General features: G+C 40.3%; 1 protein-coding gene, 1 long non-coding RNA gene and 1 other non-coding gene across 16 annotated transcripts in view; 2 read left to right on the top strand and 1 right to left on the bottom strand.

Moving 5' to 3' along the window:
• Window positions 1–5,256, top strand: part of LOC107982410 (myosin-1B) — a 32,083-nt gene extending 26,827 nt beyond the window's left edge. For both annotated transcript variants that reach the window (XM_016991312.2, XM_016991311.2), the window contains exons 33-40: window positions 807–931; window positions 1,468–1,776; window positions 1,963–2,166; window positions 2,662–2,787; window positions 2,880–3,050; window positions 3,143–3,247; window positions 3,350–3,445; window positions 4,974–5,256. In XM_016991312.2, the coding sequence (XP_016846801.1) occupies window positions 807–931; window positions 1,468–1,776; window positions 1,963–2,166; window positions 2,662–2,787; window positions 2,880–3,050; window positions 3,143–3,247; window positions 3,350–3,445; window positions 4,974–5,129 (1,292 nt within the window). In that variant the 3' untranslated portion in view covers window positions 5,130–5,256. The remainder of the gene's footprint in view (window positions 1–806; window positions 932–1,467; window positions 1,777–1,962; window positions 2,167–2,661; window positions 2,788–2,879; window positions 3,051–3,142; window positions 3,248–3,349; window positions 3,446–4,973) is intronic.
• On the bottom strand, window positions 587–25,963 carry LOC134296266 (uncharacterized). Of its 13 annotated transcripts, none has more exons than XR_010002896.1 (6): window positions 25,575–25,962; window positions 22,842–22,980; window positions 19,051–19,157; window positions 12,815–12,886; window positions 780–3,400; window positions 587–643 (listed from the first exon to the last, which is right to left on the bottom strand). It is a non-coding gene; the product is annotated as an uncharacterized LOC134296266 (long non-coding RNA). The 13 variants fall into 13 exon arrangements; XR_010002903.1 differs by having other exon boundaries at window positions 25,592–25,962; XR_010002900.1 differs by lacking the exon at window positions 12,815–12,886.
• LOC100555588 (myosin-1B) overlaps window positions 10,747–26,203 on the top strand; it is a 29,592-nt gene continuing 14,135 nt past the window's right edge. The window contains exons 1-17 of the transcript XR_001729938.2: window positions 10,747–10,855; window positions 11,058–11,103; window positions 14,106–14,348; window positions 14,438–14,581; window positions 15,131–15,287; window positions 20,523–20,550; window positions 21,312–21,432; window positions 21,566–21,658; window positions 21,803–21,866; window positions 21,960–22,058; window positions 22,165–22,268; window positions 22,357–22,495; window positions 22,854–22,972; window positions 23,070–23,219; window positions 23,704–23,874; window positions 24,429–24,732; window positions 24,906–24,976. This is a non-coding gene — a transcript (myosin-1B). The remainder of the gene's footprint in view (window positions 10,856–11,057; window positions 11,104–14,105; window positions 14,349–14,437; window positions 14,582–15,130; window positions 15,288–20,522; window positions 20,551–21,311; window positions 21,433–21,565; window positions 21,659–21,802; window positions 21,867–21,959; window positions 22,059–22,164; window positions 22,269–22,356; window positions 22,496–22,853; window positions 22,973–23,069; window positions 23,220–23,703; window positions 23,875–24,428; window positions 24,733–24,905; window positions 24,977–26,203) is intronic.

The raw sequence follows: 26,203 nt of genomic DNA, 5'->3' as shown, positions 1-26,203 counted from the left end.
CTTCTCTCTGCTGCCCTGTGAGTTTTTTTTCATTCTCTCTGGGCTGGACACAGATGATGGCCAATGTGGTCTCTTGGTACACTTGCCACCCATTTACAAACAGCCAACCTGCCACGTTGCTCAGGCTAAAGGCAAGAAGAGAAGCTTCTGGGATGTCTGCTTTTTACAGAGGTCTTGTGTGAATGAATGGAGCTGCAGGACCTGTAATTCTTCCCACCTACCGTCATCAAATTTCTGAAAGCAGTGGAACAAGAGCTCCTTGAGGACAAACTCAGTGTGACTAGCCCCCTTTCCCCAAAGACAGAAGTGGGCAGCTGGTGGCACAAAGTTTTGGGTTTCAAAGTATTTCAGATTTCTGGAGAAGGGAAATGGAACCAGTACTACTTCATTCTTAGACCTCAATCATTGGTTCAAAGCTGACCAAAGACAAGTTGCTTAAGACAGAGCAGCAAATGACAACTCTTCTATCCAGCCAATGTAATGCTGGCATAGTTCAACCTGCAAAGTCTCTGACAAAGCATCATTTTACAAAGCCTTGTTATGTTTGTCAAGCCTATATCTTGTTTTTTAAAAAAACGAAACAGCACTTGCCTTGAGAGGATGTTGAAGGGGAACTGGAGAAACACAGTCCTTTGATGTCAGTCTGTAGGCAAGATAGGAGAGAGTGTGAACAGAAACATACAGAGAAAGGTAGAGGCTGGAGAGCATGTAATCCTGACTGGGATAAATCATGCTAACCACTAATACATGGTAATATAATTCATATAAATGCTATTCACCTTTTTATCTCTGTGCGATGCTAACAGAGGAGATATCTGACCTCACGGAACAGATTGCTGAAGCAGGAAAGGCTGTCCATGAATTGGAGAAAGTGAAGAAGCAGATTGAACAGGAGAAATCTGAAATACAGGCTGCTCTAGAAGAAGCTGAGGTAATCATGTAGTTACTTATAGAAAAAAAGTATGCCACTGAATAGTCATTTTGTGATATATAATAAAACGGGCAACTAGAGACATGAATATAATAATAGATGAAGAACTTTGCTGGATTAGAAAAGACATCTTTCTAGGCCATTAATCTTTTTCCCACTGGGAAGTCATAAATAGGGCATGAAGTCAAAATCCTATTCTTGCTGTTACCGCAGAGCATATATTAGTTGGAGGGCTACTGATTCTACAGCCAGCAATTCCATTTAACAGACATTACAAGCACACATTGCTAGCCTTGTATTATAAGCAACTCTCCTTTCATTTAATGCATTTCACTTCTTAGGAAATTCCAAATAACAGAGCTGTGGAGAAGCACTTCCTTGTATCTGTCTTGGATATTTTGCCAATTAATCCATTGAAAAACTGCAACCTTGTATTAGAAAGCAGACAAATTGTCTCTGTTCATAACTCCATATACTGTAAATGTCTTGTTACTTGGCTCAGAAATGTGTAATTTTATTAACTCTTTGGTTTTAAGGCCTCACTGGAACATGAGGAAGGCAAAATCCTCCGCATCCAACTGGAGCTCAACCAGGTGAAGGCTGATATTGACAGAAGAATTGCAGAGAAGGATGAAGAAATTGATCAGCTGAAGAGGAATCACCTGAGAGTAGTGGAGTCCATGCAGAGCACACTGGATGCTGAGATCAGGAGCAGAAATGATGCTCTGCGTCTTAAGAAGAAGATGGAGGGAGATCTGAATGAAATGGAAATCCAATTGAGCCATGCCAACCGCCAAGCTGCTGAGGCACAAAAGAACTTCAGAAACACACAAGGAATTCTTAAGGTATTAATTATTATTAGTATTACTACTACTACTACCACTACTACTATTATTAATATCATTTACATGCCACTTTTTATCTCTTAAAAGGGACTGAAAGTATATAGGCACTTCTATAATGAGAAAATTGAGGTGATTCTTATGATCAAAGAATTTCTTCACAATATTTTCTCTGTTATCTTTTTTCAGGACACACAACTGCATTTGGATGATGCCCTCCGAGGCCAAGAGGATCTCAAAGAACAAGTGGCCATGGTTGAGCGCAGAGCTAACCTGATGCAGGCTGAGATTGAGGAGCTTCGGGCAGCTTTGGAACAGACAGAGAGGGGCAGGAAAGTGGCTGAACAGGAGCTTCTGGATGCAAGTGAACGTGTGCAACTCCTCCACACACAGGTAAGTTTTGCTATTGCAGATTAAGGACCACATCGCATTAAGGCTGTGATTCACCAAACATCATGATGAATTTGGTGAGGCGTGGCAGGGAGTGAGAGGAACCCATTGGCCCTTGCACTACATTGCCTGTCTTCCCCCTCACCTCATCCCACAGGGGAAGTGTCACCACCCAGCTTCACCCCAATGCTTTCTCTGCAACATAAGAAAACTCCCGTGACACTTCCACTTGAGGCATGGAGTCTTGCTGGAAGTAGACTGATGTCATTTGATGGGAGCTGGTGGGCTCCGTGTCTCAAATGAAGTGGAAATGTCATAGGACGAGCAATTTTGCTCATCTGATGAGTTCATAAGTTGCATTTGAGGGATGGAAGAGCTACTTGGACTTGGTGTCTTCATTGCATGTTTAGGTGAGCAGATGTTCACATCTAAGTAGCTGCAACTGTCCAACAACATTATTCATTAACTTACAAAAGCCATGGCCTTTTTTCAAAATAGAATACCAGCTTGATCAACACCAAGAAGAAGTTGGAAACAGACATTGCCCAGATCCAGAGTGAAGTGGAAGAGACTATTCAGGAAGCTCGCAATGCAGAGGAGAAAGCCAAGAAGGCCATCACTGATGTGAGTTGAACAGACTTCCTTTAGAAACTATAATCTTGTTTGCAGCTAGCATACATAGCTTCCTGACTTGGGTTATTTTATTCCATTAATAGGCAGCCATGATGGCTGAGGAACTCAAGAAGGAACAAGACACCAGTGCTCATCTGGAGAGGATGAAGAAGAACCTGGACCAGACTGTGAAAGACCTACAGCACCGTCTGGATGAGGCAGAACAGCTGGCACTGAAAGGAGGGAAGAAGCAGCTGCAGAAACTGGAGCACAGAGTCAGTATCTCTTCTACCTCTGCAGTCTTTCTTTATCCATTTTGAGTTAGAAGAGATTTGTCTGAATTCTAATGTTGAGCTTATTCCCTCAGGTGCGGGAGCTGGAAGCTGAAGTAGAGAATGAGCAGAAGCGCAGTGCTGAGGCTATAAAGGGTGTTCGTAAATATGAGAGGAGAGTAAAGGAACTCACCTACCAGGTGAGGATAGGACAAGGCAAATTCAGGTGTTCATGGATGAATTTGTAAAAGTGGTTTGTCCAACACATTTACTCATACTGCTATTTACTTCTATTTATTCAGTCTGAGGAAGATCGGAAGAACGTTTTGAGGCTTCAGGATCTGGTGGACAAACTGCAGATGAAAGTGAAAGCATACAAGAGGCAATCTGAGGAGTCTGTACGTATAATTACGAATCTCACACAGTCTGACATAGTCATGAAGGCTAGTTTGACAGAGAATAAATCTTGAATTTGCATGCATGCACAGTGGTCAGACATGTTCAAAATGAATAGCAACTGTAAATAGATACTGTCATGTATATCACAATATATAGACATGAGCTTGCAATAAAATGTGCAGATGTGATTGCTGACTCAACAACTACATCCTTGTAAAGAAACCCATAGAGTAGGAAAACTGCCTTTTAGACAAATTCTCCTTATCTGAACCAATATGTGTGGTACTAACATAGCCATGGCTCACTTTAACATAACATTTAGGTCCAGATTTCAGTGTTAAAAAGTACTACGTTCGCTCCTCTGAAACAGTCCAGTTCTTTGTAGTGTTTTTAACAGAGGGACTCTAAAGAATAAGAACTATTCAGGGAATCAACTTTTCTTATATAACCTTATGTTTTTCATGAAACACTGTGGGTGTACATCTTGCTTGTAAGAAATTTCTGTAATGGATCAGTCACTATAATCTGTGATGTTTCCATTTCCTATTTTTAGCAGCTATATCCTGTTTTTTAAACAATCAATCTGACCATGATCCAAAAGCAATCAAATCCATGAGATACTTTGAAAATGTATTCAAAGACAATTAATTTTTAAAAAATATTTTGTCTTAAGAACAGTTTTTAGAATTTTTGTTAAAATGTGGATTCTAACTACATTTTAAAAAAAATCTTACTCTGTAATTCATATGAGAAATCTGAGCAAGTTGGACACAATTCTCCTTATTTTTATTTTATTTACAAAGATGCACTTCCCACCTTTCATTTGGGGAAGCCTGGCTGGGAAGTCCTTTGCATATTATCTAAATATCTATCATATATAATGGAAAAAAGACTGATTTTGGAGTTTATAATGGGTTATGGGATGGGTTCCACACACACACACACACACACACACACCTGTCATACATGTACACCCAGAAACAATTTGTAAAAGTTTGCTTGAGATCTATTTAAGGGAGCAAAAAAACTGAACTTGTTCCTACACTTCATATATCCTAAAATTTATCCAGCTACATTAATATGAAAGTGAATAATCTTTTTTAACTGGCATAGACCATCCCAAGCAATTCACAGAAGGATTTCAAGGAATAGTCGAAGCAAAAAGAAAAGAACAAATATTTAGACTTAATTCTGAGAGTTCAGGAGATGAAGTAAAAGAGGGAACCTAGACTATATTTGTCCTTGAGATACTTAGAAAGTGATGGTGTGGTATTCAGCCATTAGTGCTTGCTCACATAACCCAGTAAATTGGATCAAGAAGTCTGAACAGGAACCACCTCCTTTTCCCCCTGTAAATTTGAGTGAGATACTTTGAATGGACACTAGATAATGCTACACCATTTCTAGAAACAATGCTCTTAAAAGAAAAGACAATGTTTGTTTATCTTTGCTCATGGTTCCTAAAAATAATGTATAATATTTAAGTGTCAATTTGCCAGCATACAGATTTTTTTCCTTCCATTTTAGGAGGAACTATCCAATGTGAATCTTTCTAAGTTCCGCAAGATTCAGCACGAACTGGAACAGGCTGAGGAGCGGGCTGACATTGCGGAGTCCCAGGTGAACAAACTCAGGGTAAAGAGTCGAGAAGTGCATAAGAAAGTTGTTGTAAGTGAAGAATAAGGCGGCCTAGAAGATCCACAGTGACTGAAGAAAAGCACAAAATGTGAAATTCTTTGTCACTTCCTCTGTATTGTTTCCCTTCAGTTTCTAGAAAATAAAGACTGTAGATTCCTTGGCAAACAAAAAAGACGCCTTCGTGTTTTACTTGAATATATTATTAGTAACTTTTTAAAAATACACACCCTTAATTCTGTTCCTTATAAATTGAATTCCTAACATAAGTAAGGATTGGCGAGAAAGCTTCAGCTGAGAAACTTTTTCCCCATGATAACTCTTCCAGGAGTGAATTTTCCTTCCAGCTTGTAGATTTCTCTCACTTCCTATTGTCTTATCCCCATTCTTAATTATGAATCATTTGTAAGTCAGATGTTTGTAACTCAGGAACTGCCTGTATAGACACAGAATTAGCATCAGTAGTGGAGCCCCTGGTGGTGCAATGGGTTAAACCCTTGTGCCGACAAGACTGCTGACTTGAAGATTGGGCTGCTGACTTAAAGGTTGCTTATTTGGATTTGGGGAGAGCCCGGATGAGCTCCCTCTATCAGCTCCAGCTCCCCATGCGGGGACATGAGAGAAGCCTCCCACAAGATGGTGAAAAACGGCAGAACATCAGTAGCTTTTTTAACAGAACTGGGGTTGGTTCCTGAAGGCGATTAAATGTCATATGGTGATTTCCAGAGATAACTAAAGGCATTCCAATTCAATTCAACTAAACTAAAGCTCTATTTCTAAAAAGGTCAGTTAAATTAAAGGCAAAAGCTCAAAGTTAAGTTTTGAAAGGATAAAGGTCATTTATTTTCAAATATGACGCCAACCATAAAAATCAATAAAGATCTCAAAAGTGTTGTGTCAGGATTACTGTAATGACTGAATATGGCAGGAGTCGATACTTATTTCTCCCTAGTCTGAAAAATAATCTGTGTTGTCATGTTCCAGGGCACTCTCATTGGCTTGCTGGAGTTAAGAAAGATGTCATAATACCAGCTACAGTCACATTCCAACACCATTTTAATAAAACAATAGTCTGAAAGCATGCGGGTTGGCTTATCTTATCATATTTGCAATGGGAAAGGTTGCCCAGCAGACATTAGACATCCCCACACCCCACTGGGTAACTTTAGCTAAGTATTTGGAATTAAAGTTACTTGTGATTTTTCTGATTCTTGAGACACTGAGACACTCAATCAAAAACATAATCAACTGCCACAATCTGTTCCCATTTTTTAAAAATTGAAGGAAAAATGGACAAAAGACCATTTGGGGGACAGAAAAAAATAATTTTTGATATATTGAAGATTTCCCAAATTAGTCACAAAATGACACTTGAAAATGCATTAAAAACTTCTAGTCTTAATCAGCACAGAGGAAACTAGTGCAAAGAGTTATATCCCTATACTATTTCTCAGTTTCAATTACTCCCTCAATTACATATCTCCACACTAAAACAGTGGATGTGGCTCTTAATGAGACATGCCACATTATCATAGGATGTCTATGCCCCATACCACTAGAGAAATTATACGTGCTGTTTAGCTGGTATGGCACCACCTGACATCTGTCAGGAAGTAGTGGCCAGTAATGAAAGGACCAAGGCATTGATATCTCTGGCCCATTTCCTGTTCGGATATTAGCCAGCAGGCCAATGCCTTAAACCAAGAAATAGTTTTCTACTACTACTCAGAAAGCGAGAGTCCAAAAATGGCAGGCTAAAACCCAGAACCTCAATCAGCGGCTGATATCAGATGAAAAGCTCCCTCCTGGGCACACAGAAGACTGGGTGACTTGGAAGGTGCTGAACAGACTGTGCTCTGGCACTTCAAGATGCAGAGCCAACCTTAAGAATCTGGGCTCTGAAGTGGAGTCCTCGACATGTGAGGACAAACACAGACAACCTACTACAATGCAGTTTGTGCCCTGCCATATGCATAATGGTAGACTGTCTTACAGCAACACCAGAAGAACTCCAAGTGACCAGCTTCCTGGTCAAAGGAAATCTAGTATAACGCCATGTTTTTATATTTTTGGTTTTAAAATACATTATAACTGTATTCTCAATTCGCTTCTGACATGATAAATAAATAAACTACTCCCTACTACTTTTGGAGTATGAAGATAATATAAAGGCATCCTAACACATATGGGGTAAGATACTGTCTGCCTTTGCTCCACACGCTTCAAGAAACAGTAAAGTTTTTTTGGGTAAGAGGCAAGGAAAGTCCTAAACATCAGTTTCTTTTGTTTCTGAGTATCCAATGGCAGCAACAAAAGGGCATTTTCATTCAAATGAAGCCTTGTTTTGTGCCAGGTAAAATATAAATTCTAATTCTTACAGGTCAGCTGAAATATAGTTAGGATTGTCACCAGGAGAGGTTTTGGTGCAGCTGGCTGCTTTGTTCAGCTCAGCCTGTGTGTTGGGAAAGGAATGTTATTCAGTGCTAGGCGCATACACTAATGAACAATTGCTGTTTTTCCTAAGGGAAACAGATGGAGTATGCATTGAAAGCTAGAAGGGTGCTGACAATCACAGACCATATTACCAAACTACCAGAATATCTCTCTGTTGTTAGACCAAACAGATACGTCAAGAAGCCAATGGTTGAAATACTAACTCACACAGCTGAATTTCTGATCCTCAGCTCCTAAAGCCTCAGAATGCTAAACACTTCTGCAACTTAGGTTTGTGCCAAGTGTGTGATTTAACCTCCTAAAGTTTCCCTAAGATCTCATCACTCAAACTCACATTTAGAGCTGCTGCTCACAGATAGCATGATGGTTTTCAGAGATGTCACCCCTCTGTTGGAAAGCTTGTTGAAACAAAAGTCCTCTGTTTAAAGGCACCTGCTGTGTCAGGGGTGGACAACTTCCTCAATCGTCCCCTAACTTTGGAGAACCACATATGACTCTATTTTAATTTGAAAGACCCCTTTCACTATTTTGAGGACACTGTCAAAATTTCATCAGACTACTCCGCATGTGTTTCACACCCAGATAGTAGCAGCTAGCTCAGGCATGGGCAAACTACCTCCAGGTGTTTTGGACTTCAACTCCCAGAAATCCCAGCCAGCTTACCAGCTGTTAGGAATTGTGGGAGTTGAAGTCCAAAACACCCAGAGGGACGAAGTTTGCCCATGCCTCAGTGAGGTGCTTCCACATCAATTGGAAGATGAATCTCTGGGTTTTACTGGAACCATCTGAGGTGCTGAACCTATTTGGAGAATAGGGTTAGATAGTTCCTTTATAGCAGGGATTCTCAAAATTTTTCAGTCACAGAGGCCTTTTTGAAGCAAAGGTTTGTCATGGAGCCCTAAGAAATATTTCTATATTATATATGTATATCAGGCATGGGCTGCATTGCATTTTAAAATTAGACAGACAGACCAGGAACGTGGTAAATAGATGAAGAGTATTTGTGTGAACTAACTGAAAAAAAATGAACAAATGTTAACCAACATGAAAAAGGCGCAGGGGGAGGAAGGGTCTGGGCGGCAAGGAAAAGCGTCTGGGCAGTGAGGAAAGCAGGGAGAAGGGGTCTGTGCTTTGGGAGGATGCTGCTGTTGCTGTTTAGGCAGCTCCAAACTTTAATTTTCGTGCATTTCTCAGGAGGAGGAGGAAAGAGGAAGAGCCGGAAAGCCGCATGGTACCATGGAGCACCTGACTATCACTCATGGGACCCCAAGGGCCCCACAGAGCACAGTTTGAGAACCCTTGCTTTTTAATATGTCCAAAATTGAGATAACATTCACCACATCTCATACATGGAGGTCACCAATAACAGCTATATTTCTTCCATTTTTCTTGTACAGATGTTTGAGAATTTCATCTCAGCTTAGCACATTCATCATAAAAGATTAAAATAACTTGAGGTTTACAAAATTTGAATATGGGAGTAAAAATAACTGACAGATTTGCTCTATTCCTAGGTGCCACCTGGACAGCACACTGAATAGACTATATGGTCATAGTTTTCAAACTATATTCAGAGATGCTGTATTTAGATTTAAATAAAAGTAATTATTTCTAAGGATGCATTTGTACATGTCCTTTTTAATACAAATCAGTGTCCCTTTTATATTATAGGGAGGGGGTGTATAAGTGCTATTTTACCAAAAAGGCAATAATGTAGGAGAGGTATCAAAAGAATTCTCAGAGTTTTTTTATACCTTGGCAGGGGGTAACATGCTTGACAGTGTCATGCACAGTCAGTGGGCAACTTCCTCTTTGATTGAGGCTGGTCACTACTATTTCGAAAGCTAAAGAAGAGGCTTCAGCAAGAATGTGGTGCTTCTACATCTTTATGTGGTGGTTGGCATGCAACAATATGATAAGACACAAAAAACATGCAGTGGTGTCAATTTGTAACGATTAACAGCTAGACTACTTTATGGATTAGTTTTCTATTGTTGACTGAGTGACAGATACCAACAAGTCTACCATGTTCAGATTTCAATATTATTTTGAAATGCAAATTTGAATGGCTAATTCATATTTAATAGAATAGTGTATAACTGAAACAGCAAAACTGTGTAATTAAGCAGATTTTAAATCGTTACAAATATGAGCTCTGCTTTAAATTTACCAGCCTTTTCCTTTGCACAATAAAATTGGCATTGGGTTTGCTGTGAGTTTTACGGGGTATATGGCCATGTTCCAGAAGAATTCTCTCCTGACCTTTCACCCACATCTATGACAGGCATCCTCAGAAGTTGTGAGGTTTTCACATTTTACCACAATAAGTATATACAATTTTCTTGGAACAATAGGATACCTTTTCGTTGCTTCCATAATAGCATCAAGTTCATATATTTCTCTTCTGAAAGTGTAAGGAACCTTTCTAGCATGTGTCTCCTAGTCTTTTCCATGTCCTTTCACAGCATTTTATACCTAATGATCTTAAACATTGGAACAGTAATCCTACAATCTGTAATTAAGTTAACTGCTCTAGACTCTATTAATTTCTTATATTCATAACTTTCATCACCCTTTGTTTTCAACACTGTCAGATTCCAAAAATATTGCTTATAAGGGATGTAGGTTGTTTATCATCTCCTCTTCTCTCATTTCCGAAGATCCTTTATCTGCTAACTCTGTGTGTGTGTGTGTGTGTGTGACCTGTTGACATATGGCAACCTCATGAATTTCACAGGATTTCTTAGGCAAGGATTGATCAGAGGTGGTTGTGCCAGTTCATTCCTCTGAAACATAGCCTACAGCACCTGGTATTTGTTGGCAGTGTCCCATCCAAGTGCTATCCAGGGCTAACTCTTCTAAGCCTCCAAGTTCAGGCAGAATCTAGTGCCTTTAGAGTATTCCTAGGATATTTCAACCCAGTGCTGGAGTGCTCCTTTAACTTCTTGCTCCTAAAGATTTATCTTAACAAAGAACAGAAAAGGTTTTCTTGCTCTTCTTCAAACTTTTAACCCAGCCTCTTGTTTCATAAATAACATGAATTCTTTTTAATCGCTTCTTCTTCTTCAGGGAGAATATATAGGCAACCACCACCCACTTCCCCCCTCCTCTTGTCAAGTTATTTATAGATTGATTCATGGAGCTGATCTGTCTAATTATATCTATTCACGTCAAATATGAATGGGAATCCTGATAGGAGTTAAGATTGCCAAAAGGGTTTTAACCTTAGGCAGAAGGGGTGGCTGCTGTGTATGCAAATCACTTCCTATATAAGTAGCCCTGGTTCCAACCTCATACGTCCTTGCACCAACAGCTTGAAGGTAAGTGTGCAAGGAGCTTGATTTTAAAAGGCGTGGGATCTTCCTCCAAATTCTTCCCAGCCTAGTGCATTCCTGCTGCCTTCTGTACTCATGAGCAGAGACTGCCTATGTCAATAAGGATTTAAAATCTGCCTTCATCCATTTCTACCATGTCATTGATTGCTAGACCTGTGATAAAGGAGCTATCCTTTTTATTTTTCAGTATTGGCCAGCTCGACCCTGCATTGTTACACCTGATAACACACAAGGTAAGACCCCAGTTTACTTAATCCCTGAGCATAGCCAATACACACCAGGGAGGCATGTGCATGCTACTCAATAGGTAGATCAGGGAATCGGGATTCAGCCTATGCTGATGAGATTAAGACTTCCCTTAAATCCCAAATTCACAACTGGGGTTTATTCCTGGCTCAGTCCAGAACATGGATGTCCAGATTTCTGTGGTGTCCTGGAATGCATTTGCACAGTTAAGAGTAGTGCTCTTCCTTGAGAAGTCAAATCTAGCTGTGGCAACACACATCTTGATTATATCTTGTAGCACACTCTACATGGGGCTGTCTTTGGGAACTCTTTGGAAACTTCAGTGGGTCCAAAATGCCACAGGTAAAATGCTAGCTGGGACCATATAATCATAGAATCGTAGAATAGCAGAGTTGGAAGAGACCTCATGGGCCATCCAGTCCAACCCCCTGCCAAGAAGCAGGAAATCTCTTGTTGAAAGAACTCCAATTGATAGTGGTTCTTTTTTTACATAATTCAAAGTGCTGATCAGGACCATAGCCAGAATAAAAATAGGGGGGGGGGGCAGTTTGAAACTTTTTTGTAGCGAATCAAGAAGAGTAGTTCCGTAACGCAAAATAATTTAGAAGTCACACTCCCTTGATAAACTTTAGTGGACACTCAAGACAGATAAACTTCAGTGGACACTCATGCAGATTTGGTTAATCAGTTAAAATTCATGAGTAAACCGGGTTTTTTGAAACTTGAAAATTTTTGGGAGGGGGGGAGTTGAACCCCTAACTCCCCCTTCCTCTTGGTTACAGCCCTGGTGCTGATCATGACCTATAAAGCCCTATATGAAAGTCACTTTGAAGCTACTAGTCTCAAAGGAAGACTTTCTCTCATTTGACCACTCACGCAAGTCCACCTGGTGAGGACATGGGAGTCTTCTCAGTGGATGTTTCCACATTCAGGAATTCCCTTCCATGGGAGGCTAGCCTGGCTCACTCAAACAAACTTTGAACAAGTAATTGCTTGCAGGGAAGCTGCTTCTGGAAGGGGGTGATATACTCAAATTTAACTATTTTATGCTTTTTATTAATATCTCATTCAATTCCATTTATTATTTTAATATTGCAATATTTTAATTGTGCTTAAATACATTGTTCTGCTGTTAGCTAATTTTGTTTTATTGATTGTAAACTGCTTTGGGTCTTACACCTAGAGAAATGTGGCATATAACTGCAGTAAATAAATAAATAGGCAAACTGCTTCATGGACTCTGTGAGGCTGTATCATAATTTGTGCTAGCAGGAGATAGGAATTAAAATAGTTCCCTCAGTGATACTGATAGTCTTACTAACCCAGCCTTTCGTAAAAGAATGTCTGGAGCAAAACAAACTGATAGGTCAAATTCAGGATGCTTTATGGGAGAGATTTACAATACAGACAACATCATATTAAGCTTTTTCTTAAAATGTTATTACAGTAGACTCTCAGATAACTAGTACCCACGAGGATTGTTGATTAATGTAATTTCTGGTTGCTTGAGAGTTACTATTAAAATAAGTCTATCTAATACTATGCTATATCATACCATAAACTCTGTATTGATATTAACATTGAAATATAATAATTAAAAAATTAAAAGCAACTAAAGGCAAATAAAGACAAACTTAACTTTAACACAGTTTTACTGTAGTATAGAAACAGCTTTGTGAATGCAACATTATTTCTTACATTTGTTTGCTGGTTTCTTGAAAGTTCTAGTTGCTTGAGTCCCAGTTAACCAAGTCTACTGTATCTTGTTTACTACAAATATATGAGATAAAAATACATAAAAAATAAAATTAAAGTAGTTGATTAAGCAAATATCCTTTTATAATTTAAGCATTAAAAAGTCTAACAAGCCTGAATTTTTAAACTACTTTTAACAGTAACGGTTTATTTTATTTATTTGTGAGAACAATTCATATCCTGTTCTTCATTTGCAACAGCAATTCTCAGTGCAGTTTGCAAGAAATTAAAAAAAATGTGTATCCCTCAAATTAAAATTATCTTTTAACCTTGGCTAATCTTTGGGCATTAGCAGTTTATATTATCTAGTATCATGAATGATGAAACAAATCCCATGGAAATGAACTTATGTAAGATCTAGAATTCAGAAAGCATTGTTGTTGTTGTTGCTGTTGCTGTTGTTGTTGTTGTTAGTAGGAGTAGGAGTAGTAGCAGCAGTAGTATTTGTTAGCTGCCTCTCTCCATGGCACAAGGTGGGGTACAACAGAGTTAAAACAGATAAAACACAATACCACACACACACACACACACACACTACAAAGATTAAAACATGATACTAATAGAAGGAAAATTTAATATTCATAGTTTAAAATTGACTGGGTAGACCTACTGAAAGAGAGAGGTCTTAAATTCTGACAGCTTATTTAATGGTCAGAGCTCTCCTGGCAGGGTCATTCCACAGTCTCAGGAAAGCCAATGAAAATGTCCTCTAGGTGATGGTTGCCAATTGGGTTTTGGCTGGTTGAAGTAAGCATCCTTCAGAGGACGGAAGTGTACAGGGCGGATTATATTGAAAAGTGACTGTTAGGAGTGGAGGTAACCAATTACTTCTCTTTAGAGGGTCAATTGGCCCTCTGCTGGCCAACTATGCCTATGGGGCATTTTTGGCAGCCCCCCCCCCCCCCACCGCCGCCGCCTCGGATTTTGCAAAGCACTTTGCATTTTACTAAGTCGATTTTGTTCTGTGGTCTGGGTTATATTGAGATCTGCTGCAGCACATTAAAAGGCTTTTCTCACACTTTCCTTTAGCTTTCTTAAATGCACTGCAACCTCCTTAATCCGAGGTGGTATGTGTTTTATGGCTACTACAATTTCAAGTCATTTTAGAGCTGTATTGAATGATCAATAATTCAGTTCAGGATGAAATTATAGGCCTTGAAGAAATTACTTGAGAAATAACATTGGAAATATTCTCACATTTTCACAAAGTGATTAATATTTTTATTTGTTTCAGATTTTTTATTGGCTGAGCTGCACATTGTAACTCTCAGCCATGTCATCAGATGCTGAGATGGCTGCCTTCGGGCCCGCTGCTCCTTACCTTCGAAAGTCAGAAAAGGAAAGAATTGAGTCTCAGAATAAGCCCTTTGATGCCAAGAACTCAGTTTTTGTGGTGGATCCTAAGGAATCCTATGTCAAAGGCACTGTCCAGAGCAGGGAAGGAGGGAAAGTCACAGTCAAGACTGAAAAAGGAGAAGTGAGTAAAATGTAATAAATATAGTACTATTATTTGTTTTCACATTTCTACTTTCTAAAATATAAACTGTTTTATTCTTTCTTTTCCAGTCTGTAACAGTAAAGGAAGACCAAATCTTTTCCATGAATCCTCCCAAATATGACAAAATTGAGGACATGGCCATGATGACCCACCTCCACGAACCTGCAGTCTTGTATAACCTCAAAGAGCGTTATGCAGCCTGGATGATCTATGTAAATATATTCTGAATTAGCATTTTTCTACCCTTTTATAGAGCTCAATTTAATGCACCAGTATCCTGTATTTTGGAATTAAAAGAAACATTTTATGATATTGAAAGTATCAACAACAGGCAGACTAATGTTTTGATAAATTATGAATTTGTGATATCTCAATCTCACATCTCCAAAATTGCAAGTTGTGTTGATCCTTATCAACAAACCATTTCTAGCAGTTCCATTTCCACCAAGACTGGGTCTTTTCTCAATTTATTACATATTAATTTCCTGTCCAAAACCAAGTCATCCCAAAACACTTCAGATTACAACAGCAATAGTTTACATCAATACAGTGTTACTGGAATGATTCATTCCTGTCATCTTATAGCTTCAACTACTGGCAGAAATATAATTGTAACTAAGATCAAAGGGAACAGGATAGACTAAGTGGGGTGGTCTATAACATTGCTATCCTTGCAAATGAAAAGGTTAAAGCACTGTGAACTCCTGTTGTGCTACAGTATTGCTGACAGAATAAAATAAATTCTTCTGTTCTTCTTACAGACCTACTCTGGCCTCTTCTGTGCCACTGTCAACCCCTACAAGTGGCTGCCAGTGTACAACCCTGAGGTAGTATCTGCCTACAGGGGCAAGAAGCGACAAGAGGCTCCTCCCCACATCTTCTCCATCTCTGACAACGCGTATCAGTTCATGTTAACTGGTGAGTAGAAGAATTAATCTGAGAGAATTACAGTAATATATTCCCAGGGGAAGTGTCAATCTTTCTGGGATATATGAAACCCAGACAAGATAGCTAATAATTACATCAGCATTAAAGAGCTATCTCAGAAAAAAGATCAGTGCTAATTATCTTGCAGCTTAATCCCTGGTCATGCAGTGATATTGACTTTACGTTTCACCAAAATACAGCAGAGGGTCAGCTATCAAGGAAGAAAACAAAACAAAAAATACTGCTTATAACTGTTCCCATGTTTTAATGTCAATTAATATTAAGTATGATAATTTCATTTTTTACATGTATGTGTTTTTAAATTGATACTTGAGGCAATACCTATGAGGAAATTACTCTAGTCCAGGGGGTCCCCAAAGTACGGCCCGCGGGCCACATCCGGCCCATCGGAGCCATTTATCCGGCCCCCGCGGTGGTGGTTCCTTCCTCCTCCGCCAAGAAAGGTGCATGTAGTGTGGAGAAGGAGGAAAAGGCACATGCCTTTCTTATCTCCATCGCCCCACAGGCACTTTTCCCACTGCCGCTGCTGAGGAAGGGCCGCACGGGGCGAGGAAAAGGTGTGCGGCTTTCCTCCCTCACCCCAGGGGCAGCTTTCCCACCATCGAGGAAGGGCTGCACGGGGGGAGGAAAAGGCATTCCTCCCCCGCTGCGTGGGGCGCTTTCCCGCTGCCGCTGCTGAGGGAGGCAGCGGGAAAGGTGAGCGCAGGGTGAGGGAGGAAAGGTGCATGGCTTTTCCTCGCCCTGCACTCACCTTTCCCGCTGCCACCGCCGAGGAAGAGCTGCACGAGGCGAGGAAAAGGCATGTGACTTTCCTCCCTCACCTCGCGGGCAGCTTTCCCGCTGCCGCCGTCGAGGAAGGCAGTGGGAAAGGTGCGCGTGAGGTGAGAGAAGTGAGAAAGGCGCACGCCATTTCCTCGTCACGCACGCAACTTTCCCGCTGTCGAGGAAGGGCCTCACGGGGCGAGGAAAAGGCGTGGGCCTTTCCTCCTTTCCTCCTCGCTACCGCTGAGGAAGGCCTGCACAGAACGAGAGAGGAGGGAAAGATGCGTGCCTTTCCTGCCTCCTCGCTCACCTCGCACACTCCTTTTCCTCCTCCTCCCTCACCTGGTATGCGCCTTCCTGCAATGGAGGAGGCGAAACAACAATAGAGGCATGCCTGTGGTAAAAGGTAGAGGGCTCCCGTTTTATCTTGCCACACAGACTCCCTCCTTTGCAGCCCTGTCGTAGATTCATTTTTCTTGAAGGCTAGCAATTTCTTCCAACCCTGATTTTTAGTGTATTATTATTGTTGTTGTTGTTGTTGTTGGTCAGGGGTGCTTTATGTTTTGGTTCACAAAGGGAGAAAGGGGTTGGACTCTATGGCCCAAGGGGTCTCTTCCAACCATGTTTATTATGGTGTTGTTGTTGTTGTTGTTGTTGTTATTGGGTGGCTATCTGTCAGGGGTGCTTTGATTATGATGTGATGCACAAAAGCAAAAGGGGGAGGGAGTAGATGTCCCAAGGGGTCTCTTCCAACCCTCTTTATTATTTTGATGATGATGATGATGATGATGATTATTATTATTATTAACATTGAGACTGTATTTGTTCCTTTTTTGTTTTTGTTTTTACTTCAAAATAAGATATGTGCAGTACGCATAGGAATTTGTTCATAGCTTTTTTTAAAAAAAAACTATAATCCGGCCCTCCAATGGTCTGAGGGACCGTGAACTGGCCCCCTGTTAAAAAAGTTTGGGGACCCCTGCTCTAGTCCTTAGAGCGGAATGCCTCTTCACACACTGCATATCTTGGTACCTCATGATAATGATGAGGACCCATGGGGCGATTTGCCAGCCCCCGTGGTGGGGCAATCCTGGTGCTGCACCTTGCTGGCAGAGATGCTTCCCCATCACACGTAGGGAAGCATCACTGCACGTCGTTCCCTCATGCTGGTCCTATTGTTCCTAAAGGAGCACAGGAACCCTCCCATGTTCTGGACACAGTGTCATAGGATGCTTGCACCCTAGTTCATTGATGTAGCCTTGCCAGAAGTCAGCCTGCATCGTGTGATGGGCATGGCACTCTGTCGATAAGCTATCCTAGGACACTTGCAGTTAATTGTTTGATGAAGTTCTTATTCACATAAGTAATACTAATATTCCTTGGGCATATGAAGAAACATGTTGTATTCTGTTTGCTTTTTAATCTCCATACCATGAATACCCATTAAACATTTTTGCAGAGCTAGAATGGTATATGAAAGTGGGTGTTAAATTACTGGATGTATGGAGCACTCCCAAAGATGTACATCCTCAGACATAAGGACCTAAAGCCTCCAAGGAAGAAGGGTTTCCTCCTTTGTTTCGGGAATGGACTCCCCCCTCTCACTTAGTTATGAAGTTGCCTGTGCCGGCTCTTGAGTGTCATGTGTGAAGGATGTGATCCTGGGGGTTCTCAGGGGAGTTTGGATCCAATGGCTCATGGTTCTCCTCCTACTCTTCACCTAATTTCAGGGCTTTTTATATGTTTGCAATGGTAGAAACACCACTGCCTGTGGAGCTTTTCTGGGCTCAGTGTTGGACTCTATAGTAGAAAGCCACATTCAAATAATCCCCACCTACTTCAGTGAATAGGTTTGGGGCTTAAAATTGCTTTGTTTATCCTTTGTTCTTAATTATAGCCAAAGGAGTGCCTCTCATTCACAATCTGTTAAAACACAATGTTCATATGGTGAACCTTGTTTGCTGTCATTACAGGAATTCTATATTTATTACAGTAGTTGACAGAGTGCAGACAAAGGAGCATATGATGCCACTCCAGATACTTTGGGTGGGTGGGTGGAATCATTCCTGGTACCTCCAAAATTCCCAGGACTGTTTTTTTTTTTGGGGGGGGGGGGCAGAAAAAGAAAAACAAAGCTTGAATGCCTCTTCACATCAAGTGCTGCAATTAATTTTGTAAACAGATGATGGGACTTACAATAATACATCAATAATACATGTTGTAGAAGACATTTCTATGCAAGATACACAAATGGGCACACTCTGGGGATGGGAGTATGAGACACTGGCAGAAGAGAGTAGCAGTTTAGCCCCATGGCTGTTAAGATGCAAGATACTGTAAGTTTTCATATCATTCTCCATGCTGTCCAATATCTAAACAAACCTGCTTGGTGAGGTCATTTGGCGTTTTGGAGTTGTGTGTCATCAGTTTGTGGATGAAACCCACTTTTATTTCTCCGTATCATTGAAGTCAGCATGGACTCTAAGCTGTTGAAATCTATAATAGGCTGGATGTAGACCAATAAACTGGATAAAATGGAACCTCTGTGGATTCTTAGGTCCACAAATTAAATAAATAACCTGTCCTGGTTGGAGCTATATTTCCTGAGCAGGTGCTTGGGAATACTCTTGGCTTCTCTTACTGAAAATAATTGCACTTCCATTCTGAATTCATTGTTTGTAATGACATCTTAATCCCTGAAAATCCTAGGATATTTGCAGTACAGTGTTCCTTCACTTGTCGCGGGGGTTATGTTCCAGGACCACCCGCGATAAATGAAAATCCACGAAGTAGGGACACTATATTTATTTTAATATTTATACCTTATTTTAGTAGTTATACACTATTATTTGCTGCCTGGCTGCCTCCCAACATGGAGGGGGCGGGGCCAGTGGTGACGTCCCTCCCGCCCTTCAGAGAAGAAGAAAAAGAAGAAGAGGCTTATGGGAAGAAGAAATGATTCCTTCCTTACTTCCTTCTTTGCAGCCCCTCCTTGCCATCTGCTTCAATGGAGGAGGAGGAGGAGGAGGAGGAGGAGGAGCTTGGGTGGTCTCAGCAAAGCCTCTGCCTCTGCCATTTCTGTGTGAGGGAGAAGGAGAACGGTGGGGGAAGTGGAGGCACACATACACACACATGCACGTACACACATAGAAAGGTACCGGTATGTGTATTTCCCTTTGGGGGGGAGGGGAGAGGAAAACTGCAAAATAGTGAGGCCGCGAAAAGCGAACCGCGAAGTCGTGAGGGAACCTTGTATTGCCTTTCCTTATACAGTGTTCCCTCACTTATCGCTGGGGTCAGGTTCCAGGACCACCCGCAATAACTGAAAATCCGCGAAGTAGGGACACTATATTTATTTTAATGTTTATACATTATTTTAGTAGTTATACACTATTTTAAGTCTTTATCAACCAATCATGTGTTGATAAATGGCCTCCTTCTCCTCCCGTTGCTGCTTGGGCTCCTTTTCTCTCCCTTTGGCTTCTCCTTCCTCCTTCCTTAGGCTGTAAATTGTAATTTTTATGATTTATAATAGTCTTTTAGAGTTTATTGAAAAACCGCAAAACAGCGAATCCGTGAGAAGTGAACCGCAAAGTAGTGAGGGAACACTGTAGATGCTTTCACAAAAACAGAGGTCTGCTGGGGCAAGGGCTCCTCTTTTGAGGAATGCCCTCCTCTTGGACACCTGATTGACACAAATTGTGGTTACCTTTAGGTAACAAAAAAAACATGAACTTCGTTAATTTCCCTCAAATACAGTGCAGAGGGGTTTCTAACAGTTTTAATCTTTTAAACCTGCTTCAATTGGTTAATGTTTTATATGTTTTTAGTCTGCTTAAATTATTTTGTATTGCTTAAAACTGTAAATACTGATTTTACCTGGGTGCCATCCTGACATTTGTTGATAGAAGATATGATAATTGTGTGTATTGGATTTTATTAGATGCCACCCAATGCTGAAAATTCTGAGCCAGCAATCCAAGATATGCATTGAAATCTGCAATCTTTATAAAATATGCAAATTATTTTGCACAATTAATTCTAGTTTTCATTATAGTAAAGAAAGAAACTACTTGGGCCACTGGAATTCAGCCTAGCTGAACTTTTATCTCTGATTACTATATAATCAAGTATATCTTTGCAGCCATTAATATGTGTGTTTTAGAATATACAGACAGATGTAGAAAGATTCTAAATTATAGCAATTGTGTGTTTAATAAAATTCTGTCCTATTGCAATGCTTATAGCTCTGGTGGTAACAAATCAAACACACAATCTTGGCTTTATCCCAGCTATTTGTTATTTATCATAAAATGACTATATCCAAACCATAATAATTAAAAATAATTATATGTACTGAGACCTCAATTAATTCAATGAGACTCTGTTTCAAAGGATAGCCATAATATTCTAATAAGTCTCTGTACTTACATCTCTTTCCAGATCGTGAGAATCAGTCAGTCCTGATCACGTAAGTTTATTTCTTTTATTGGAATCCATATTAAGTTTTCCACTGTGAAATATCACCTATTACCTTGCTGATTACATCCATTTCCATAGAAAATTGCCAAAATTCTGCATCATCGGAAGTAATTATACTGGTAGAGTTTGATTGTCATGGTTACATCTGAAAATGTTATCTTTCCTAAACTTATCATTTTGGCCTGACAGTACTTCAATCAAAGAGTTTCAGGGACAGTGCAGATGGGGAATGACATCTGAGAACACAGCCATATAACCCAGAATATCAAGGCAGAATAACCCACAATATCTGCTTTGAACTGGAATATCTGAGTCCACACTGCCATATATCCCAGTTCACAGCAGACAATGTGGGATTTTATTCCGCTATGTGGAAGGGGCCTGAGGTGCCCAAGGCAACTCAGGAACAGGCAGCTGGAGGATCCCTCAGGGCTCTGCAGAACAGCTTGTCTCAAGACATCACTTCCTAGTTTCCTGATCTACAGCTCCTCAGAACTCTCTGCCTGAAGCACTGTCAGGATGAAATGGTAAGGCTGGGCAGTCATTTTCAATGGTTAACAACCATAAATACAAATCCATAGTTTATAAACTTAGTGGAAAGGATGCCAGATAATCTCAGTTTTCCAAGAGAGAAATATTTCAATCACTTATTCATATGGGCCTCTAGTTATTTAATCCACTGCGAAAAATGGGTGGTTATTGGCTACTAATCCTCTTTAATTACGTATAATGCTATGCTTTCGTCAACAGTGGAGAATCTGGTGCTGGAAAGACTGTGAACACGAAACGTGTCATTCAGTACTTTGCAACAATTGCAGCCACAGGTGACAAGAAAAAGGAAGAAGCCCCAGCCAGCCAAAGTAAAATACAGGTACATTTGTAGGTACAGTAAAATGAAAAAAAAGATGAACCACTTACACAAGGCAACATGCAAGTATGTTTTTTTCCACAAAAAGATGACTTCTGTTTCACTGAAAATGATTTAACGGATATTTTCATTGCAGGGTACTCTTGAAGATCAAATCATCAGTGCCAATCCCTTGCTGGAGGCCTTTGGAAATGCCAAGACTGTGAGGAATGACAACTCTTCACGTTTTGTAAGTCTTTAATACTGTACTTTCTGTCCACTTTTGCTAGGTATAAGGTCTTCTCAGATTGTAACTTATAATAAGTGCCCAATAAACATTTGGGAAACCAGTCACTTATCATACATAATTGTATTCCTTTTCCTCTTTTTAAAGGGTAAATTCATCAGAATTCATTTTGGTGCCACAGGCAAATTGTCTTCTGCTGACATTGAGACATGTAAGCAGTCTACCTTTTCTTTCTTCCCTCCCTCCCTCCCTCCCTCCCTCCCTGTTTCTTATCTGATGACTTCTGTTTCTTCTTTCTTCACAGATCTCCTGGAGAAGTCCAGAGTTACTTTCCAGCTAAAAGCTGAAAGAAGCTACCACATCTTTTATCAAATTATGTCCAACAAAAAACCAGAGTTGATTGGTACGAGCTTCTGCTTAGCAGAATATTTAATTTTTGTGAAAATATTGCCATGGATTATTTATATATTGTGTGAAAAAATTACTATATTTGTTATTTCTCTTTTCAGAGATGCTTCTCATTACAACCAACCCTTATGACTTTGCATTTGTAAGTCAAGGGGAAATCACTGTTCCTAGCATAGATGATCAGGAAGAGCTGATGGCTACAGATGTAAGTATAATGAATAGGTCAGATTTTGGCATACAATTATGTGGTAAAACAAAGAATATTAACTTACAAATCTTTATTAAATTGTCAGAGTGCCATTGACATCTTAGGCTTCTCATCTGATGAAAAGACAGCCATTTACAAACTGACAGGAGCTGTGATGCACTATGGAAACATGAAATTCAAACAGAAGCAGCGTGAGGAGCAGGCTGAGCCAGATGGCACTGAAGGTATTTGTACTATTTGGGATGGAAAAATCAGCAAAAGGACTAACAGCCACAGTCCTCAGCTGCTCCTTCCTTCCATTTGAACAGCTAAAGCACAGAAACAGAGCCCAAAGGCTTCAATCCTATTTGACACTAAACCGGAGATAGGTCCCATTTAACTCAGTGGGACCTGGCACAGAACTAATGTGTATAGAATCATAAAATGTTCTGCAACTGTTTTTTTCTTCTTAATTCTTGTAAGGTCTATCATAATGCTGTTTTATTGATAAGTCTATCAGAAATTATTGTTTGTACATACCTTCTTCCAACATAAATAATGCACATGGGATTCATACAATTATCTGCTTACCTTTGTTCTCAGTTGCGGACAAGGCAGCCTACCTCATGAACCTCAACTCTGCAGATCTATTGAAAGCTCTGTGCTACCCCAGAGTCAAGGTCGGCAATGAATATGTCACCAAAGGTCAAACTGTCCAGCAGGTAATGATCTATGAAATAAAACCTGATGTGTCAATTAATCACAATAAATGTTTTCTGATCTCCTTTATATTATAGCTTTTGTACTTCTTTGTTCCAGGTTTACAACAATGTTGGTGCTTTGGCAAAAGCTGTCTTTGAGAAGATGTTCTTGTGGATGGTCATTCGTATTAACCAGCAGCTGGATACCAAGCAGCCCAGACAGCATTTCATCGGGGTGTTGGATATTGCTGGCTTTGAAATTTTTGATGTAAGGAAATGGGGCCTTCACATTCATTGTATTAAATAAGCTGAGGGAATTCTAGATGTTTTTAGCAGTTGAAGTATGTTAAGCTCAACCATGTTCTGAATGCAAAGGCACTGAATGAGTGAAATTGTTTTCAAGCTGCCAACAAGAATGATGACTGGCATGAAAATACCTGGCACAGAAAGGAAACTGTTGAAATCATTTGGCACAAAAGACATAGTGATGAATCCAAGGCATCTATCTCTAGGCCCATGGCAGAGTGTAAGGAGAGCACTAGAAAGTGTAAAAAATTGTGAACTGAGTGCGTATGTTTAATCTTGACCAAAATTTTAGAACATAAATATTTGGCAGGAATAGGATCAGCCATTAGCTAAATTTGAAAAAATGTGAAAAGGTCAGGGCAAAGTAACACTAAGGTTGAAAGGACTATGATTAAGAGGATTGCTAAAACTGTGGTCTCATTTGAAAATATTTTTGCATTGTCCAGTTTAACAGCCTGGAGCAGCTCTGCATCAACTTCACCAATGAGAAACTGCAACAGTTTTTCAACCATCACATGTTTGTGCTGGAGCAAGAGGAGTACAAGAAAGAAGGAATTGAATGGGAGTTCATTGACTTTGGAATGGACTTGGCTGCCTGCATTGAACTCATTGAGAAGGTTTCTTACTATAATTTGTTCAACATGAATATAATAATAATAATAATAATCATCATCATCATCATCACTATCATCATCATCATCATCATCATCTTTATTTATACCCCGCCACCATCTCCCCAACGGGGACTCGGGGCGGCTTACATGGGGCCATGCCCAGAACAATACAATATCACAGAATATAAATAGAACAACAAATCATAACACATTAAACAATACAATAAAAGATAATATACACTCCATTAAGCAAAATCAAAAGAATAATAAAACCAATACTATATGTGCAATCAGTCCTGAATTTAGGAACACACTGAGATCATCTTTAATTCTAATAAATAGTAATTTTTTCTGATATTCATGAATTACAATAATTATTAGGAAATTTCAAAAATTTACAATCTACATTTGTCAAGCTTATTGTCAAGCTATGGCATTTGTTAGGCTTATTGTGTTTGATTTTTTTTTTTGAATGCTTACAATGAAACATTTGCTTTTTCCCATACTAATTTAATTTGCTAATATTGTATCTGTCTGCTCTCATTGTTTCTCTCCAGCCCATGGGCATTTTCTCCATCCTAGAAGAAGAGTGCATGTTCCCCAAGGCAACAGACACTTCTTTCAAGAACAAGCTCTATGACCAGCATTTGGGCAAGTGCAAGAACTTTGAAAAGCCCAAGCCAGGCAAAGGCAAAGCAGAGGCCCACTTCTCCCTGGTGCACTATGCTGGCACCGTGGACTACAACATCAGTGGCTGGCTGGAGAAGAACAAGGACCCCTTGAATGAAACTGTCATCCAGCTCTTTCAGAAATCATCTATGAAGACACTGGCATTACTCTTTGCTGATCGCCCCGCAGAAGGTAATTCTTGATCACAGCTCTGAACAGAAGCTAGGTCTGTCAGCCATAACAGCCCTTTAACAGTTTCATAGAAGATAACTCTTTGTTATATAATTTTATTAACTATCCAATTCTATTTAATCACTCAAAGAATATCTAATTATTTTGTATTTTGATTTTTAAATGTTATTTAGAGGGTGGCGGTGGCAAGAAAGGTGGAAAGAAGAAGGGTTCCTCTTTCCAAACTGTGTCTGCTCTCTTTAGGGTAAGTACAATTCCTTCTACTTGTGAAAGGGAAATATATTTATTTTAAATTGATAAATAGTTATCCGGGAACAAATTCAAATTATATAACCAAAACAAAGCCAAAGGGAAAAAAAACTAGATGCAGAGGTCTGAAGGATGCTTTTAGGAATGGTAAGTATTATTTACAACATTTATACCCCGCCCTTCTCACCCAAGGGGACTCAGGGTATGACAACACGCAGAAGCCATCTGAAACTGAGCAAGGCCTATCGAGGATAGCATCCTGAGACTGCTTAGTTACAGATAGCTTCATTATGCCACTATATTGTTTCATCATATTCAACTTTATACGGTCTGTAAAAGTAATGATGCAATGGCAGGGTGTTCAATTGCAGAATCCCTAAAAAGATTCTAAAAATGTGTTGTCGAAGGCTTTCATGGCCGGGATCACAGGATTGTTGTATGTTTTCCGGGCTGTATGGCCATGTTCTAGAATACTTCTAGAACATGGCCATTCAGCCTGGAAAACATACAACAATTCTAAAAATGTTATTAATTGTTCAAAGAGAAATGTATATGTGGATAAGATACCGTATTTTTCGGTTTAAAAGACGCACCTGATGATAAGACGCACCTAGACCCACATGTTCTTGTTCTTGTGAAATGCCTCCAGCTTCCTCCGCCGGCCCGGGAGCAGCGCGTCTTCCCCGCTGGCGGGCGCTTGCGGGGCGGGCATTTTCCCCGCCGAGGCCGCTGGCTGCTGTGGGGGCCGGTGGTTCATGCCTAGCCCTTCCTCCTCCTCTTCCTCCTCCGCTGGCTTCCTGGCGATGGCGGCTGCTCGGCCTCGAGAGGGGAGGAGGAGAAGGCAGGCACAGCGGCGGCGGCGACAAGCGAGGGGCGCCTCCCGCCGCCAGCGCCTCCTGCGGGGCCTACTCTGAAAAATCCAGGCGGCGGCTCAGTCCCGGCCTGGCCTCTTCCGTCTCGGAGGGAAGGAGGAGGAGGAGGATGGCCCCTTCCCCCCGCTCGCTCTCAGTTCCCAGAGCCTTCTTCTTCATATTGCATTTATAAGACGCACTGACTTTTCCCCTCTATTTTGGGGGGGGGAGTGCGTCTTATAAAACGAAAAATACGGTATATTTAAGAGAATCTTGAACATGATCTCAAGTCTTATATAAGTTATCTTTTTGTCAAAATGTGGATCTATTACTCAGTTTAAAAACTATTTCTGGAAGTTTTGTAGTGAATT

Source organism: Anolis carolinensis, chromosome 2 (assembly GCF_035594765.1).
Source record: "Anolis carolinensis isolate JA03-04 chromosome 2, rAnoCar3.1.pri, whole genome shotgun sequence".
NCBI classification, from domain to species: Eukaryota; Metazoa; Chordata; class Lepidosauria; order Squamata; family Dactyloidae; genus Anolis; species Anolis carolinensis.
Note: the sequence above shows the minus strand (reverse complement) of the source record. Positions and strands in the feature narration are given on the sequence as shown.